Source organism: Embiotoca jacksoni, unplaced genomic scaffold, assembly GCF_022577435.1.
Source record: "Embiotoca jacksoni isolate LCO1_2020_lvr unplaced genomic scaffold, fEmbJac1.0.p SCAF_60, whole genome shotgun sequence".
NCBI classification, from domain to species: Eukaryota; Metazoa; Chordata; class Actinopteri; family Embiotocidae; genus Embiotoca; species Embiotoca jacksoni.
In genome coordinates, this window is record NW_027185415.1 from 70,504 (window position 1) to 90,686 (window position 20,183).

Consider the following 20,183-nt stretch of genomic DNA (forward strand, 5'->3'; position numbering starts at 1 on the left):
GGTGGAGAACAATATTCTGGAGTTTCCAACATTCGGTGTAATAATCTTAGAACAGTAATCCTTTCTTTCCAGACGTGTTGCTCTGTTATAGGAAGTCATGGCCTCCTTGTAAATATCAGTGAACTGAGTCCAGTTTTCCTTCACTTTCTTCTCTCGATCTCTTTCACTCTGTTATTGTTGAACAACGGGGAGATTCGACTAGTCGACTTCTTTCTGACCTGAAAGGGAGAAACGGTATTTAGAACAGACGACAGAGTTATTGAAGTGTTCAAACATGTAATTTAAAGAGCACTCATGATTATATGGTTCAAGCGATCTCATCATCTCAGAGAATTTAGCTTCAGCACTTTCATCAAGGAGTGTCTTTTGAACCAGAATTTCCCTTTTAGTCGTTGGCATGGTTACAATCACATCATAAAGTCTACAGTGATGGTCAGAGATACTGAAACCTGATCCATGTGTAACCCTCTTGTTATCACCAAGTCCAGGTTGTTACCCTGCTGGTGGGCGGCTTCCTTTACATGTTGGGTCACTTCAAAGCTGTCCAGTAAATTCATCAGCTCTCTAGCTTTGTATTCGTTCTCGTTATTAACATGAATATTCAAGTCTCCGTTCAGAATGAACCTGTCATGTCTGGTGATTCCTGGTGAGATCACGAGTACTGAGTACGTTGGTGGCCGATAAACTGTGATGATCAGTACTGTTGATTTACCTTTCAGCTCAAGAGCAACATATTCAAATGATGTAAAATCACGATGTCACTGCACACAAACGGTGTGGAGAAGATCACTGCGATCCTCCTCCTCTCTTGTTTTGTCTAACTGACTGATAAAATGTATGGTTAGGAGGGCAAGCCTCTATCAGAGTTGCCTCACCAGTAGTGTTGTTGGGCCACGTTTCAACTAGGAACAGAAAGTGCAAACTCTTATCAATTATGAGATCATTAATCAGAAAATATTTATTGGTCAAGGATCTGACATTAAAAAGAGCCCATTTCAACTGCAGGGAATCTATGACTGGAGAGGAGGCTGGTTGTGGCTGAACATTGACAATTTAGAGATGACTGCACCTTTCTCGACCTCACCTCCAGTTGGAGCCGGTCGTTCTGCTGAATCCTGTAATCTCCCTGGAGGATTCCCTGCCAAGTCTGCCTGTTAGCCGTTAGCTGCCTGTCACCTCCGGCCTCCTTAGTTCGGCTCACTCACCTGTGATCCAACTGACTTCCGGTCCGAGACCCCTCTGTACGCCTCCAGAGACTCTTTCGAGGGCTCTTCTACCCTCTCTGGGTTCAGTCCAGCATCTCCACCTCAACTGTTCCATCATTTAAAACTGTACAATAAACCTTGTTCTTCTACCGCAGCCTGAGTTCTGCTCCTGGGTTCAGATCAAGCCAAAAACCTTGACATGCACAAACTGTAAAAAGTCTTGAATGCAAAAAAACAACAACTGCAGAATGAATCACATTTGCAGTATAAACTGAGAGCTGCATATTTGTTAACATTGTGTTAAACCAGGGGAAGCAAACTTCAGGTCGCGGGCCGAACAGGATAAACATTTATTGAACACACTGAAACTACATGTTTGAACATAAATATGAATAAAACAGACAGGAATATTATTTCAGAATAAATAAACTTAAACTTTAAATAAAATAAAGTATTTTGCTCTCCATAAAATATATCCTGTCAAAATTATACAAGTTAGAAATATGAACATGCTGCAAAAAACCTGAAAAAAATTAATAAAAATAGTGCTTTTAAGTAAAATAAATCAAAAGATTTTTCTTTGCTCTTATGCCATTTTGTCAGAGCAGGATGTTTGGCATCTTTTTTAGGCAATAAGATGGTTTGGGTTTGGTGTGAGTTCCTGTTGTGGAGATCCTCAGGATGGACTGCAGGTGTTCGTCGGTGAGACGACTCCTGTGTGCTGTTTTGTTCATCTTCATCACTGAGAACAGCTTCTCACACAGATATGTGCGACCAAACATGCACAAGGTTTGAGCAGCATGCAGACGGAGCTGGGGCTTTGTTCCAGGAATGGAGTGAATAAACTGTGCGGGCCCTGCGGTGTCCTACTTCGCCTTTAGTGTCTCATTACACTGCAGCTCAATCAGCTCCATCTGAATCTGGACAGGAGCAGTTTCCACGTCGACGGCAAACGGGTTGCGAAGCAGCTCCAACTTCTTTTTTCGTGCGGATTCAGCGCGTAGTGGCTCAGTTTGTCAGCAAAGTGCGTATTTGGGAACACCGTTGCGCCGACTTGGTTCAACATTACTTGGCAACAGGGGAAGTGAGGCAAGTTGGACTGGTGCATGTGTGTCTCCCATAAGAGCAGCTTCACTTTAAATGTCTTCACCGCATCGTACATGTCAGTGATGATGCGGTCACGTCCCTTTCGGTACTTTCATCAACAGCAAGAGAAAATGCAGTAAAGTCTTTGCTTCTCTCACTCAACTGTGTTTTTAAATCAGTGGCCATCTCACAAATCTGATCAGCAACCGTATTTCTACTCAGGCTTACATTTGCAAACATCTGCTTTTGTTCTGGACACAAGACATCGCACACCTTCATCATGCATCCCTTCACAAACTCTCCCTCGGTCAGTGGACGGGCTGATTTGGCAGATCTCCTCTGCCACAATAAAACTTGCTTTCACAGCAGCTTCACTTTGGGATTTTACTCTGGTGAAAAACGTCTGCTGAACTCTCAGAGTCTTCTTTAACTCTTCTACTCTCTGTATCTTCTCCTCTGCATTCAGGTTTTGCAGCTCCTGATGTTTTGTCTCGTAGTGCCGTCGTAGGTTAAATTCCTTCATTACAGCCACATGAGCTCCACAGATGAGACACACAGGTTTACCGGCAGTGTCAGTAAACATGTCCTCAGCCTCCCGTCGGTTTTGAAAAGCTCTGTTTTCAGAATCAACTTTTCTCTCCTCCATCGTGAGGGGCATCGCAGTAACTTTTCAACAGGGTTGCAGCCAGTTGCAGCGCAACAGAAGCTGACTTGATTGATGTGGGAAAGTTCCCGGGTATCCGAGCGTCCGTAAAGGCAACTGAAGCACTGCATTATGGGATCTGTAGTTTGTGTAATATCAGCGCTTCGTATCGCCGGGCCATAATAATAGATCTATAGAAAATGATCTCGCGGGCCGGATATAATTGCACGCTGGGCCGGATGTGGCCCGCGGGCCTTGAGCTTGACATATATGTGTTAAACAGTTCTTCTGGGTTGTAGGATGTGGTGGGCATTGATGGGTCCGCTCTGCTTTAAGTGTTCACTTGGGACACCACCTGCTGGCACAAAGAATTCACTGCAGGAGAGTTTATTCCTAATGAAGAAACGTGTTAACAATGTTGAGTGTGTTTGTTGTTGTGTTTGAAAATGGAAAGTGAGTTCAGCCCCTGAAATGATCAGAATCAGAGCAGATTCATTATTGATCGGGATGATTCTAGAGCATCTAAATGTGATGGTTACTTCAGTGTCCTCTGTGAATGTAAATACTGCAGTGAAACTTTACTGTATGTGGTCCAACATCTACATGTCAGAAGAATTTACTGAGCAATGATAAGGTTTTTAATATTGTATGGTAATTAAACACACTTGCTTGTAAATATTTTTGTGTAACTGAAGACAAGTCAGATGACAAGTAACACTGTGAAGGTCCTCATGCTCACTTACTTCTTCCATGTGGCTGGAATAAGCGTCTTTCCTTGATTTCTGACATACAACAAGTTATTCAGAACGTGGGCTTCAGGCTGGAAACGTCCTGTTTGAATTTTCTACGGCCCGCTGCCTGCTGTGTAAGTGGTGTAGTAAATAACACTAAGGGTTAAATCTCTGAGCTACTTTAAGATTTCTGCATCATAGCATCAAACCCACTCCTGTTTTATGTTGGTTACTAACGCTCTCCTCTCGTTTCAGGTGTGTTGACCTTCTCTTGTGTTTAATTACTCATCTGTTGCTGCGTTCAAGCGGAACTCATGAGCTCATGGTTACACCCGCAAGTCGTATGCGCGGTATGCTTGGCATTCGAAAGGTTAAGTCGTAAAAGATGAGGCTGTTGGGAAGATCAACGTTTTCCTCAGACGTAGGCTATTATATCAGTTATGGAAACAAACTCTCCATGACTACAATTACAATATTAGCCTTGATTGTATCATAAACAGGCCCATCCTGTTTCACTCTGTTCATCTTGTACTTTGCTGCCTGAAACTGATATCATAAAAGGGATGCATGGGATTAGTTTATTCCATGTACTAATATATCTACTGACATCAAGAGTTATTTATAGCCATTAATTGACCAAATCTGATGTGCCCCAAGTGATTTTTCTCTCTGGCCTTGTTTACTGAGTGTGAATACCCCCAAAGAACAACATCGTCTCCTAACATTCGGCAATTCACACACTCAACTTTCCTACTGACAATACTGATAGCACCACTTATTATGTTTTTGTATTAAAATCAATTTTCGTTGAAAAAATAGTTAATAATTTGTCTTCAGCACACTTTGTCCTGATTTGTCATGAGATATAAACAGAAAAACTACAGAAAACTGGGAGCTACATTTGTCACTCATGCCTATCATGCTTCTAAATCTAGGTCTAAATATACTGTACTCAAATATAGTACTGGGCAATCCCATTCCTTGGCCACAGTCACACAAACCCCAACTCTACTGTCAAGCAGATAGAAGATTGTTAACATTAATTTCTGAGGGTGAGAATTTCCATTTTAATTTGCAAACTGTAATCACGAGATTTCATACCGTTCCTGTTCATTGCTTCTAACATTGCATCACTGAGCACTTGTGGCTCTAGATGAGATATACCTCAAGGATCTGTTGTATTATCCTCAATAATATCATCAATAACTATGAGCTGTTATGTTTCAATAACATTTATTTCATCGATTTACTTAAGATATATGAATTTCACGTTTAGATGGTGCTGAATCTATATTTTGTGTTCTCAGTTTTTTTTATTTAGTCCTACATGAATCATTTATCAATCTTTATTTGTATTCGGGAAAAACTACATGTGGAACTGTCAAATAAAACTTATAGCTCTGCAAAACTGGTTTCGCGGAATTTTATTTATGACTGCGTGATCTCAGGTTTTCTGCCACAATATATTAATGAAGAGAAAGTTTGACATTATACTGCATATTTATGAGGTAATAATAATAATAATAATAATAATAATATATACAGTAATAGCAGGTGCAGCAAAATGTATGTGCCATGGGAGATCTTAACAAATATACACCACGTCCCCTGAGGTCAAACCGCATCTGTATACAGTAAAAAAACAGAACCCTAACTTTCGAGTCAATATTATATTTTTGAAAATGTAAAATTTGCTGACTATGTTGGTGTCTATGAATTTGTTTATATAGAGTTCAGAGACTCATAATCAAATGCAACACAATTGTGTCCATCCTCTGCAGTGTTTCTATAAAATAATAAAATTGCCACAGCACCACATAATACTACAGTGCAACTTTTCCTCGGCACGATATGCAGAATTTCTTAGTGATAGAAATCATTTTGAACATCATCTTCCATCCTGGGCTAATGTGTTTGGTACATGCAAACTTTTTTATTTTGCTTATGTTTATAAGTTAACAGGCAGCACCAACAATGCATTAGACAAGTCCTGCAGGCTCCCGTCGTGGGCCTGGTTAGAAACGAGGACTGTGAGTTTGTACAACTCAGAGAAACTCTTGAGTATTTAGTCGTTCTCTTCATTTTTGAAAGGTTCCACGTTTCCCCTGCTGATGTACTTGATGCACTGGCGGTAAAAGCTTACAATACGTGTTTGACTCAGCTTAAAGGCCATGGACATGATGGCCATTCCAACAATAATAAAAAGTGAAGTAAGCATGAAGTACTTTGGGTGATTGGGTATTATGTCACCAAAACCAATGGTAGTGAGCGTGATGAAGCAGAAGTAGTAGGGATCAAAGCCCTTAAATTGTTTTTCCCAAAATGGGAGAATCCAACCGCCGAAGCAAATGTAGGCAAACACAATGAAAAGAATCAGGACAAAGGGTACATTCAGCATCTCCATCCCATCCCCTAACCCTGTGAAGTCCCACATGCCGATTATTATTTTGGATGATGGTGGCAGCTGGTCCAGCTCTGGGCAGGAGATGGACCTGAGCAGCGGGCCCTTTCTCAGTAAATTCTCCCGAGCCAGAATCTTCTCGAAAATCTCTTTGTTGTTTTGGAGCTGGATGGACTTGTGCCGTACATCCGCCTGGCTATGCAACACCTGCAGGATGTCGAGGGGTTCACGGATCACTACGTCGTGTCTGAAAACAAAGGTACCGTCCTCAAGGGTCTGTTGGCTCGAGTCCGCTGCCCTTTCCCGAGCCTTCCACGGCGACCAGCTACGGGAGCGGAAGGTTTTGAAGAGGGTGTGAATACGAATGTAGATTCTGGACATGATCATAGCGAGGAAGTCCCCCACATCCAGGATGACCAACAGCGTGAGAGGGATGCCCACCATGGCATACAGGACACACACGATCTTACCAGACAGGGTGACCGGGTAGATCTCCCCATACCCTGCAACAACAACAGACACAATAGACACTTAAGTACTGTGAATCAACTGTGTGATTGGCTCAGCTAAAGTTCTTGTTTAGCAATCCCTAAATTACAAGTATTGATGAAATACAATACTGTAATAATATATAAATGATGTATAATGTGTAACGTATAAATGTGCTTGGTTTGCATGTTTGTGTATGCACAGATAAGTCTGTGTTTGTTGTCAAAGGTTTGATAAATTTCACCAAAATATTGGAAAATACACTCGAAATCATCAAAATGACGTGTGATTTTTGTTTTTGATTTTTACCACCAACATTTTGACTACTGTAAGCGTTTTAAGTTTAAACCGTTCATACCGTCATGCAAAGCAGCTGCATTTAGGCTTAATGCATTTTCAGTAATGGATAGTTGATCTTTTTTCTGGTAGATCTCTGAGCTGGCCATTTTAGAAGAAGTTCGCAAGTGTGGACACCCCTGGGCTACACGGATTTGCACAAAATTGGTTTCACACAATATAGGGGGAGGGTAATAATAGAATAAAATAGGTGTGGCTTATTACAAGAAATCTACATTTCACATTTCAAGCTTAAAGTGTGAACATATATGCAGTGTTTCATATTGAAACAAGGACAACGTGAGCAATATGTGAAATGCAGCTTTTTCAAATATACAGTCATTGCAAGGTTGCAATGCAAAATTCTAACTTTTTATTTAATTATAAAACTCACTTTCCAAATCTGGCAAAATTGACTTTTGTGAGAATCTTTATGCCTTGCTTTAAACTGACATCATGCTGGTTATGTAGATAATACCACTTTCCAACTAACAAGGCAACACACAAGACAATGTGCCGCAAGACCTTTAACAACCTCTAATAAGCTTTTTGCAATGATGTAAAAGGAATTCTCTTCTGAAAGTGCTTCCCTTGCCTTCTGAGAGTTGTGGGTTTCCTGTTGCCGTCAAGCCATTAGCCATTAGCTGGCATCCCTTAACCACTTATGGTGTATCTGAAAGTAACAGACTTAGTGATGAATCTTCACAAGCTTCTTGCACATCAAATCATTTCAAGTAAAAATGAAGCTCCAGATAGAAGGAGTGGTTTATTCAACAAATATTGTATATATTGTTTACTTCACAAATTGATCACTAATAAATAAAATAAATGAATAAAACACTAGCAATTGAAATGTGGACATCTAAGGTAGTTTATAGTCTGATTCAAGTATTTAATTGGGTATATCTAATAAGTTCTGGCAAAATAAAACAAGGGAGCATTTAAACCTTCATTCAGGAAACCTCTCTTTCCTTTTGACGAAAATTACTCTTATTTAAAATTTCCATCCGTAGTGAAAATGGGAAGGAGTTCACCACTCTTCGAAACACTGCGTGGGCAAATAGTGCAATAATCTAGTAATAATATTCCTCTGTGTAGAATTACAAAGAAGTTGAGGATTTCATAATCTACGGTTCATAATATCATTAAGATATTTAGAGAATCTGGAGAAATCTCTGTATGCCAGGGGCAATGCTGAAAATCAATAATGGACTGATATGATATTTGGGCCCTCAGGCAGCACTATAATAAAAATCAGACATAATTCTGTCATGGAAATCACTGCATGGACTCAGAAACACTTTCAAAAACCATTGTCTGTGACCAACAGTTCATCACTGCATCAACAAATGCAGGTTAAAACTCTTTTTGTTTTTGCAAAACAAAAAAACATATAAACACAATCCAAAAATGCTGCCAACTTCTGTGGGCTCAAGCTCATTTAAGATGGACTGAGGCGAAGTACAAAATTGTCCGATGATGTAACAAATCAAAATTTTAACTTATTTTTGGAAATCATGGACACCTTGTCCTCTGGGCTTAAGAGGAGAGGGACCATCCAGGTTGTTACGAGCACACAGTCCTAAAGCCAGCATCTGTGATGGTACAGGGATGCATTAGTGCTCATAGCATGGCTATCTTTCACATCTGTGAAGGAACCATTTTTGCTGAACGATATATATTTTGTCACCGCAACTTCGTTTAACAAAATCACCACACACATAATTTAAAGACAACGTGCTGTGCGACAGAATAGTGACAAAATTGTTTTCTTATTTTGTCTAAGCTTACAGCCTTCCTCTGGGTAGCAAACCATTGCCAACTGCCTGCCTGCACAGACAGAAGCTGCCCACACTGGTTGAATCTGGTTGTGGGTTGGCCAATTGCAGACACATTTAGGGGGAAATTTCATATATGTTGACTGTGTGTTCTGTGTTTTTTGCTTCATAGACAATCTGGACAATTGGGTAACATCAGACAAACAAAAAAATGTATCAATTGTGTAAGACTGTTATTCATAATTAAATTTGAGGGCCATGTAAATTATGGAAATTTACGTAAAACAACAAACCAGGAGGGCGCCGGGAGACGGCTTTAAAATACAGGAGAAACATGAGAAAAACAGGAGTATTGGCAGTTATGCAAAAATATGTTTGGTGGTAAATCTATAGGAAAAAGAAAAAAAAAAAAATCTTAAAATATAATTGTGCTTAACAGGCTAAATGTCTTTTGTTTTTTAAAATTTCCCAATCTCAATTTAACATTTATTTTGGTACGGCGCTAATTTCCTGACAAAACCGAGCAAGCAAACAACATCTTGTTTAATTCACTAACAAACACAGTTTTCTGTGCAAATACAAAACAAATCAATGCATTCCAGTCAGGACACTGCATCAGATTTAACTATTTATTAAAGACATCAGACATTTTTGTTTGACAGTCACTCTGCATATTGACCATTCGTGCGATCACAAAACCCCCGGCAGAGGCTGAAATTCCCCGTTTTTGAATGGATAGACACAATATAAGCTAAGGAAACCTTAGACTCCATGTCTGCCTGAATTACAGCGGAGCTCCATTTTGTGTTGCAAACAATTGTAAAACATATGTTTAAGAAATCATGCCTCATAAACAAATACAGCATCTCTTACAGGCGCAAAGGAAAATATCCTACAAAGAAAATAAACATATTATGTGACTTTGGCACAACCTTTCCACCATGATTATGCTGTGGATTTTCTCCAGAGTAACTCGTAGGGATGAGACGAGTACTTGGCGGAAATGAGTATCCGGTACGGATAATGTACTCTTTACAATAATTAGTATCATCCGAGTAACTGTGTCAATATCCGTGTCGATGAAAATCCTCTGACTTTTAACAGAGCAGCGCTTCCTCTGCTGCAGCTCTGCTGAGACACGAACACACACTCGGTTAGTGTCCAGCGTCCACAGGAATTAACAACTGGAGACTCTCCTGGTTCATTTCTGGCATCGGCTCGTTTCAATCAGGTTTGTATCAAAGATCTTCAGCCGAGTTACTCTGAGAACTTTGTTCTTACGGACGAGTTGCAGGTTACAGCTGGCGACTCTGCTTCTGCTAGTTTGTTTCCCTGCCTGGAGGGTGTAACTGTTTACACCCTTTAAGGTTTGCTTCTAGCGACTGGTAGGATGAAATGAGGAAGTGGCCAAAAAACACAAACAGTGATATATTAAATCATTTTGTGCCATCCCTTGGAGTATATGGTGCAACTATGAAAAAGTACAAGAGCCTGAACCCTATGAATCTTTTAACAATGGTAAAGTGAGATATGCATTATTCCACCAAGTGAATAATTGCACAGTACAGTCGGTACACCGGGCGGTTGTGACCAGCATGCGAGTGGGTAATGCTAACAGGCTACTTATGTGTCACAGAAGTGAGAGAAAGAGAGTCATGGAGAAACTGTAAATATCTAATCTAATCTCATAATCATCATCTCATCTCTGAAGTACATTGCATGGACTCAAACTCAGTGAACTATGTGAAATATCCTCAACATCAAAATGTAATATTTTCAAATGAAATGACTTCATGAACAAAGACTGCATTGCATTTCTAAAAATATTAAAAGTTAAGGGAGAGCCTGTAACAGCTGTTGGAAACCTGCTTTACAAATACAGTGAACCCTCGTTTTTCGCGGGGGTTACGTTCCAAATAGAAACCGTGATAGGCGAAATCCGTGAAGTAGTAACCTTTATTTTTTTTACAATTATTATACAATGAAATACTCCATAATACATTGAAACCAAAGAACAAAACCTTTTTACAGGCCCAAGCATTTGTTTAACAAATAAAAGTACTGTATAAATGTTTTTTTTACAAATAACTACTGTACTGTAAAATAATAATTTTAATCATCAATACGAACTGAAGGCTTCAAATTGCTGAGATCAGCACCGCCCCGCTGCGACCCGAGTCATTGGATTAGAACGGGAGAAAATGAAAAATGATTATGAAAAAAAATACAAAGTACAGTAGGACAAATAGTGACTCACGTGTATTTCACTGCCGCAAGTGCCTTTGTCGGTGCAGAACGTTTTGTCGACATTATGGGTTTTAGAGAAACTTGAAATTGCAAGAGAATTTGCAAACTTAAATTTGGCAAGCTGTTTTACGTACATGTACATATTAAACCGCAACGTTATTGACAAACAGGTAGAGAAGAAGCGGAGAGACTGTTTAGCCAATCAGAATGCAGAACACAATGCACGATGCAAATCCGTGAAGCAGCGAGACCGTGAAAGGTGAACCGCGTTATAGCGAGGGTTCACTGTATAGTCACTCCAGCCACGTTCCCATCCACCCGAGGAGCACAATGTATTCACCACCTGCCAGACGTTTTACATATTTTACACTGTCTTCATTTCATTTGACTTGTAAAAAGTAGATCCAACCCGATGGGAATTTCTGCTCACCAGTTCACTCTGTCTTCCTAATGCAAGTACCAACAGGCAGCAATTTAACCATCAATTTCATCCACATTCATGTGGGACTGCTTGTGTCATTAATGTTAAAAAACAACAACAAAAAAACCCTCCTAGTTTGGTGCTAAAAGGAGAGACTAGAATTCCTCTCCTGGCAGGTCAAGTTTACATCCATGTTTGTCCAGAATCACATGAGTAGCTAACCCTGTAGGAATCATTATGTGTTCACATACTCGGCCAATATAGCGGATATTGATAGAATAGTTTGATAGAATGGTTGCAGCCATGACAGCAGACGTTGCTTCCAGTATAGATGTTGCTGCAAAGAAGCTACAAATTCTCAAGTGTGGATGCTTCAGACATCTTCAGCACATCATCGGTTCAGTATCTGACACAATATGAAATGTGATTACAATCTCCCCCACCGTTCCTGAGTTATGGCATCGCACTAACAAGAATGTGACAAACATGAGGCGACAGTGACCGAAATTCTTTGGCAACCAAAAGCGTTCCACCCTTGAGTTGAATGCCTGTTGTACATTTTCTAATAATTCAAGGTTGAAGGAGGTCTAAGGATGAATGGGGGTAAAACAGCCCTCATTCACCACACAGACACCAACATTTAGTTTCAGGAATATTTACATGAATTCAAACAGATCAAGAACACTGACAGGTTTTTTTTGGGTCACAGATGTGGAGCTGAACTCAGTTTGAGGCCATTTAAGTGTCTTTGCTGGAAGATTGGTGGGATGTTTCTCATTGTCTACACAACGTAGATCAGCTCCCAGACGGCGGGCCTGACGACAAGTGCATACATACGGTTGGTCTCTGATTTACTTTAGCTTCTATAAGTTCAGTACATGATAGAAACCATGTCAACTTGAAATAAACAGTGAACGGGGTATCTGCCTCACAGCGTCGAACATGAAGAGGCTTCAGGCCTGTCGGTCTTTAGATATTCCAACAGCTGCTTTCTGATAATAAGACACAGCCAGACACACATGGTTAATGAGAGCCATGATCTTTTTTTAGGATCTTAGCTCGTTAGTCTGCTATTTAGGAGGTAATTCAACAATTAGGTGTCTGTACTATTTGCACTTTCAGGACCAGAACAAAATCTTGTTTGGATTATGATAGATGATACCAATAAACTTTCATGACTCCTCCATCTTGACATCTAACGGCATATAATTCCCCTTTGACTCAAAATATTTTTCCCCAGAAGGCACTGCAAAATCTAACTCATACTTTCACAACATTTTCTGTAAATATGGGTCTCGTATGTATCCCAATGTTTGTGGTGCTCTTTGTTGAAGCACCAACCTCAGGCTAATTGTCAGTTTGCACTGTTTGCTGGTCACAATGTTTCAGGCAGATTTCCTTCTATTCTATGAGGAGAAATTGAAACTAACGTGAAATTAATGTACATTCATGTTTCCACTGCATGGTGACATCAGTACCGGGAGCTGAGCATGTAGTCATTAGCACCAAAGTGAAACAAACCACACGTCAGTCAGGCCTTACAGGTGCTGGATGTTTGAGTGGTCATCTGGCCCGAGGGCTGTTTGTCAAAGTCACACGAGTAATTTAGCCAAGTTAGTCATATGCAAACATGTTTTCTGAAAACAAAATATAAAATACAAAAAAACATGCATTACTGATGTGCAAACTTCTACTAATCGGTCGGTCGGTCTACCGCTTTGGTTCACAAAATTTGCAGTGCAACCAATGTTGGGCATTTATCCCAGACACCATGTAAATGGAATTAGTATTTTAGAAAAACCTTGTTACTTTAAACAAACATATAAATATCTTGCCCAGTTGATTACAGAATTGACAATTCTGTAATCAACTCTGTCGCTTTCAGCCCTTAAAACAAACTCAGAGTGATTAGTCAGCTTTTTTTGCACGTGAACATTCCAAACCAACTCAGACCTTTTTTGAAGCAAACCGAACTGAGACCACGTCGGGAGCTGGTTGCGTAGAGCAATGATATTTGATTTAATTGGAAGACGAGCACCAATCAAAAACAAGGCTCAACATTTGAGCGCATGCTGCCAAAGGAATGGCAACAGAACGAATACTGTCTCCTACATTCACACGTTTTAGTGGAAATAATATATCCAGATGGAACCACATTCCCGATTGCCAACATTTTGAATGGCTGTAATCACTTTTTAAAAAAAAAATTGTATTACATGTAACTAACTTAGTCCCCAACACTGCATGTCACTACAGTGATTGTGTGTCGGGCTCTGTGCACTTCCAAAACACAGATGACTTATAACTTAATACTGTGCCTGAATACGAAGGGAAATCAATAGTACTGCCATTAACAGATCACAGAACAGTAACATGCACAGGGGAAGCAGTAGCTTTCATGAGTAAGTAATCCTTTATGTCGCTTGATCAACTTCAACACCTGAGCTACACATGTTTTTGTCACCGTGCACATTTGTGATGACAAAATGGACCTAAAAGCATAGACAGCACATCAAAGTTTGTGTAGAATTTTTGGGGAAAAGAAAGAAGTCGCAGGGAGATAGATTTGGAGAGGAGGGGTAGTGAGGGGCGGCAATTATGTTGGGCAAGAAACTAGTGCATTTTGAATGTGCTGTGAGCAGCACGTTGTCATGTGGAGAACACAAGTGCCATCGTGCCACAGTTCAAATCATTGGTGCTGAATGGTTCGCCTCCGAATGTCACAGCAGAACTCGGTGTTGACAGTCTGACCCTGGGGGGAGAATTTATGGTCCACAACCCTGCACAATGCAAAGACTACTGATCTGCTTCTACAAAATGTTCTGAAGCATTACAAGAGTGTCCGTTGCCAATTTCCAGAGTCTGACAAAAAAAATTCACAAATACCAGCAGTCACAAAAACACGTGTGCTCAGGTGCTGCTGTTGATCAAGTGATGTAACTTGGACTACTTATCCAGGAAGGTTATTGCTTCCTCCTTTCTCCTTGTGCTTCACTGCGCCGTGCTCTGTTCACGCAAATTAATTTATCCCCTTCGATATATCCGACCTGCTTTTAGACCAGTCGAGACCATTTTTTATAGAGGACGTATTCTCACCTTAAAATTTAGCCAATACTTTTTTCAACAACAATTTTCAGTAGAAGCACAGCAACATTATCATTTATCTGGAATCATGTTTCTGGCTATGTAATGAATATCCTGTACGTCTAGTGTTTATTCTCTTGAGAAAGAGCAAGATGTCTGGCTCTTCCGTTCGTTCCTGCCCCCCCGGTGGGCAGCGACAGCTTCATCAGAGGTTTTCCTCTGAAACAGTCACCTGCTGCTGCTTAAAAACATTGCCTACATGTCATGAACCCAATAACTGGCCTGAAACATGGTACAAGTCTTGTGGTGCTTCAGGCAACTGCGAGCAATGAGGATTTGTTTTTTGAGATTAAAGTGACAATGTTGTCGATCAATATAATATTATTGATTGGTACCACAGCACATTGAATTTTCCTCCATATCAAACCTCGTTTCCAAAAAAGTTGGGACAGAGTCAACAAAAAACTGGAAAAGTTGAGTCATGCCAAAAAAACACCTGGTGGAACATCTGACAACTAATGAGGTTACCATGGCAACAGGTCAGTAACATGATTGGGTATAAAAGATGATTTCAGAGAGGCAGAGTCTCAGCAGTGAAGATGGGGAGAGGTTCACCACTCTGAAGGACTGTGTTGGAAAATAGTTCAACAATCTAAGAATAATGTTCCTCAACGTAAAACTACAAAGAATTAGTGGATTTCATCGTCTACGGTTCATAATATCATTAAAAGATTCAGAGAATCTGGAGAAATCTCTGAACACAAGGGACAAGGCTGGAAACCAATATTGGATGGTGGTGATCTTCAGGCCCTCAGGCAGCACTGCATTAAAAACACACTATTCTGGAGTGGAAATCACTGCATGGGCTCAGGAACACTTGTGAAAACCATCGTCTGTGAACACAGTTCATCGCTGCGTCCACAAATGATGTTAAATCTCTCCAAAGAAGAAACCAGATAGAAACATGATCCAGAAACACCGCCGCCTTCTCTGGACCGAGATCATTGAAGATGGACTGAGGTGAAGTGGACAACTGTCCTGAGGTCTGATGGATCACAATCTGAGATTCTGTTTGGAAATCATGGACGCTGCATCCTCCAGGTTAAAGAGGAGAGGGACCATCCAGCTTGTTATCAGCTCAGTTCTAAAGCCAGCATCTGTGATGGTACAGGATGCATTAGTGCACACGGCATGGGTAGCTTGAGCATCTGGAAGGAAGCATTAATGCTGAATGATATATTCAGGTTTTGGAGCAACATATGCTGCCATCCAGACAACGTCTCTTTCAGGGAAGGTCTTGTTTATTTCAGCAGAACAACGTCCAACCACATTCTGCACGTATTCCAACAGCATGGTTCTCTAGTAGAAGAGTCCGCTGATAAACTGGCCTCCTGCAGTCCAGACCTGTCAATCATTGAAAACATCTGGAGCATCAGGACATGAACAATACAACAAAGGAGACCCTGAACTGTTGAGCAGCTGAAATCCTCTATCAGGCAAGAATGGGACCACATTTCACTTTCTAAACTCCAGAAACTGGTCTCCTCAGTTCCCAAAGGTTTCCAGAGTGTTGTTAGAAGAAGAGTTGATGCAGCTCAGTGGTGAACATGATCCTGGAACAACTTTATAGAGACGTGTTGCTGCATTAGATTCACAATGAGAAGATATTTTAAATAAAATAACACAATTTATTAGTTTCAACATTTGATATGTTTTCTTTGGTCTATTTAAATATGAGTTTATGTGATTTGCAAATCATTGCATTCTGTTTTTATTTACATTTTACACAGCGTCACAACTTTTTGGGAAACAGGGTTGTAGCTGGGTCTCAGTTCATCCTCCTCCGTGGGTCTACTGTCCATCTACTGAGGCAACTTGAGCAGGAGAAATTCGTTGGATATTTCATGAACCATTTTAGATATACAGTAATTGGAGAATTTCTAGTGATGCCCAGACTTACATGTCAACTCCTTTCACTCTGCCAATCAATTGTTTACTCTTTTTTAGGAAAGTAAACTACATTTCCGATGGTTGTCATGTGTAAACCGCGGTATTATTATGAACAAAACCAGTTTACTTGACAGGTGAACACCACACTGACTGCTGAGACTGAATCCTAGTAATACAGCGGAAGGACTTCTACTGCATGACAATGTCAACTCCAGGGCCAGAGCACGCAGTCATTAGCACCAAAGTGTCTCAAACCACAAGTGAGATGGACCACAACAGACAAGAGCAAGAGAAGAATGACGTCATCAATCGCTCAGTACCGCAGGATTATGTTTAAAAGCCTCACGAGTGCTGTGTTTGAGAGCAGGTTGGTCATCCGGCCTCGGGCTGACTCACAAAGCCACAAGTTTGTGTAAACACGTTTTTCTAAATACAAAAAAAACATGTATGATTGATTCCATGTTACAAATTCAATATGTCAAAGATACACAATAAACTATAAACATTTCCAACTTTCTCTGTGAAACACAATCAGTAAAAGTGTCTTCATCAGTCTGATAAAAAGAGCATGAAAGATGAACCGTAAGCTGCTTCTGGCCTCTCTTTTTTCATAATGTGTCTCAGTTCTAAATAACAAGTCGTAACAAGATTCTGATACTTGGTTGGTCAGTCCACCACTTTGCTCCTCACAGATTCAGAAACTGAAACAGAAGAGTGATATTTTGTCCAGACATTCATGATCCACGCAGAGTGAACACCACAGATGTTAATATGTTCAGTTTCAGACCAGTTTGCCGAGAGCTGAGATGACGGGATCAATGTTATGTAGCAAACAAACGAGGCGTACTGACATTAATTATATTTGATATGATAATTCAAAACAGATCTTCAGTGCTGCTAACCGTGCTAAGAAATATCCTAAATGCAGTCGATATATGGTTATGTCTTATCTAAAAAGAGAAATAAACAGGCTACAACTTAAACTGCAGGCTTAATGGATAACCATTTTTTTTGTCTATTAACTAATGGGTGCAGACGATGGAAACTTTACAATCATCAGTTACAGAAAAACAAAGAAGAATATTTAAAATTCTGGTGCAGAAAAATGTAGACAGTAAAGTAAAAAAACAGAAAGTAAATCACTATTTCATTCTGGTGCCCAAAATGGTATTAAAAAAAACCTGGATTTAATTCTTACAAATTACATATTTGAGTACAAATTTGAGATATTTGTGCTTATAGTTCCATTTTATGCACCTTCATAGTTCTATTCCACTAAATCTCAGAAGCAAAAATACATTTTATGGACATGATTTGAAATAATATCATGTTTAATAAATGGCAGAACATTTCTCTACAGATTGTCACAGTCATGCTCGAGAGGATCTGATCTGCCATCAAAAATAAAGGTACACATACAAAATATAACAAAATGATAAAAGAATGGACTCTCATCCATAAAGGGTTTACAAACCTTTAAAACAATCTGTTTATCACACTTTTGGCCTCATTTTTCTCATAAATAAAAATAAATGTCTTAAAAAGGGGATTTAGAATAATTTAACATTTCAGTGATACTGACAGTCAATTCATCCGTTTTTATTGTATAAATTGTAAGTTGTACTGACTTACCGACTGTTGTGAATACTGTGCAGCAGAAGAACATGGAGCCAAAAAAACTCCATCTCTCAGGTCTCTGGAACCAAATGGACTTAAACTCCTCTTGCATCTTAGTCTTCACTTCCTCCACGATACTTCTATGCATGGAGCCATTATCTGGAAGTAAGGAGTAAATATTGAGTATACAGTTACAGTTATGGCTCTGGGAAATGAGCCTTTAATAATTTACAGATCTGCATAGATGCGTTTAAATCGATTCATCAGCATTAGAATAAGTGTAAAATATACCAAATAAACACATCATCAGCAAAGAAGTCCATAAATGTCACTAACACGGTTAATTCAGATAACACAGCAATAACAGATATTAGTAGTGACCCACTGGTGAGGTTCTGCACGGTGCTGACCATCTCATCCAGAAACACATGGTACTCCTGCTGGATGGTGGTGATGCTGGTTCCCCCTTCAATGTGCATGAAGACGAGCGCACCGAGCGCTGCGTATCCAACCAGAGACAGACACAGCAGGAGGTGCGGGAAGAGCCTCCACAGCCGCACGGCGCACTTCCTCGTCTCGTTTTTAGCGCTGATTCCTTTCTTCGTTGCCACCGACATCTTTGCTCTCCTCCACCGCAGCTCCTCCAGGATAGTAGCTGGGAGTCCGTCAGCATAGCTTTATGCCCCAGGAGTGTGTGTGTGTGTGTGTGTGTGTGTGTGTGTGTGTGTGTGTGTGTGCTGAGGCAGTGAACACACTACTTCATCCATCCACGGAGCCCCCGGGGAGACCGTGGATTAGGACTCTATATACTCTTCTCTCTGACTGCCGGGGCTCACGAGGGAGCAGTACAGCAGCTCAGACGTCCTTCACGTGTACACCACGGAAGTCAATAATCACACCGAGACTGACGTGCTTTTCCTCAGCAAAGAAAATAGCATTCATTTCATTTTCTAATAAAGAAGAATGAATCCGTGGGAATAAAACCCTTCATTGAAAATGTAGCAGTCAACACAATTTCTTATGTTTGTTTTTGTAAAAATGTTGTGATGCGAATAGACAGGTAATAAAAAAAGAAGTACAATAAAATGAAGAAATAAAAGCAGGAGCATTTTTATGTAGCTACTTTTAGCAACTTCACAGGTAGTCTACAGTAAATTATGATATTTATTTCGTCAAACACATTCATGAGCGTCTCCTGGTGGCATGTTGGTCGGCTTCAGGGCAAATGTGCTGCTTTCATTCAGTGTTTCTGCTACTTGAGGTTGAAATGATCAAAGTGAAGACACACATCAAAACTTATGTCTGGACATTAAATCATGTAACCATAACATTATTATGTTCAGTTATGGTCATTACTGGTTATATTTTTTTATGTTTTTGCATTAGATCATATCCTGTGGAGCTTTAGGACAGCGTCTCATTAACAACGCTCCACTTCCAGCCTCTATAAGACATCCGACATCCTTCACATCATCATGTTGAGTCAGACCACGAAACCAAGCCTGAAGGAGAAATTCCCCAGTAATGCCGACAAAAGAATATTTGACAAACAAAGCGTGACTCCCTCCACAGTCCTGTGGCTGACTTTACCTTTGGTCAGTCAAATTAAAAGTAGTGTCATGTTTAAAGTCTTAAGTTATTTCCAGAAAGAGGCCACAGTTGTTCTCTGACTGAGACACACAATTGGACTTCGCATGCTTCACTAAATATAGAAATCCCACGACACCTGTTGCCTGTGGAGCTGCATCGAGGGCAAGACCACGCTTTTTACATCAAAGGGGCAGAACTGCATTTACAGGAAGGAAGGCTTCCAAAAGAAAAGAGATTATAGCTGATTTAAAACAGTGCTGCCAAATACATGTATATAAACTACTGTACTTAAAATCAATTTGAAGAACTTGTTTGAGTATTTTCATTGTATGCAACTTTATATTTCTCCAAAAGTTTCCACTAAAGTTTTGAAGGAAATCTTGTACTTATTTATTTTATACCTCTAGGTACTTCTCAGACTAAGATTTTACATGAAAACGAGAGATGATCAGGTTATCAAATCCATTATTAAAAGATGAAATCAGTGATTTCCGTGTAGTTGGGGCTCTGCTGATGTGGTTCCACAAAGAAGACATTTGCCCTCTCTACATCTCTGTTCGTTTGATTACCTGAAGTGGTCCAATAATCCAACATTATTGAGTTAA

General features: G+C 40.1%; 1 protein-coding gene across 1 annotated transcript; it reads right to left on the reverse strand.

Annotated features, from left to right (window-relative positions):
- Window positions 1-5,000: 5,000 nt before the first annotated feature.
- kcnk18 (potassium channel, subfamily K, member 18) lies at window positions 5,001-18,669 on the reverse strand. Its single transcript, XM_069174701.1, has 3 exons — window positions 18,374-18,669; window positions 18,004-18,147; window positions 5,001-6,569 (listed from the first exon to the last, which is right to left on the reverse strand). The coding sequence occupies exons 1-3, from the start codon at window positions 18,603-18,605 to the stop codon at window positions 5,731-5,733; spliced, it is 1,215 nt and encodes a 404-aa protein (XP_069030802.1). The 5' UTR covers window positions 18,606-18,669; the 3' UTR covers window positions 5,001-5,730.
- Window positions 18,670-20,183: the final 1,514 nt, after the last annotated feature.

Coding starts and splice junctions, on each gene's coding strand:
- kcnk18 (XM_069174701.1), bottom strand. CDS start 18,605: ATGTCGGTGGCAACGAAGAAAGGAATCAGCGCTAAAAACGAGACGAGG. Junction 18,148..18,373: donor CACCGTGCAGAACCTCACCA/GTGGGTCACTAC, acceptor CCTTACTTCCAG/ATAATGGCTCCATGCATAGA. Junction 6,570..18,003: donor CACAGTATTCACAACAGTCG/GTAAGTCAGTAC, acceptor TTGTTGTTGCAG/GGTATGGGGAGATCTACCCG.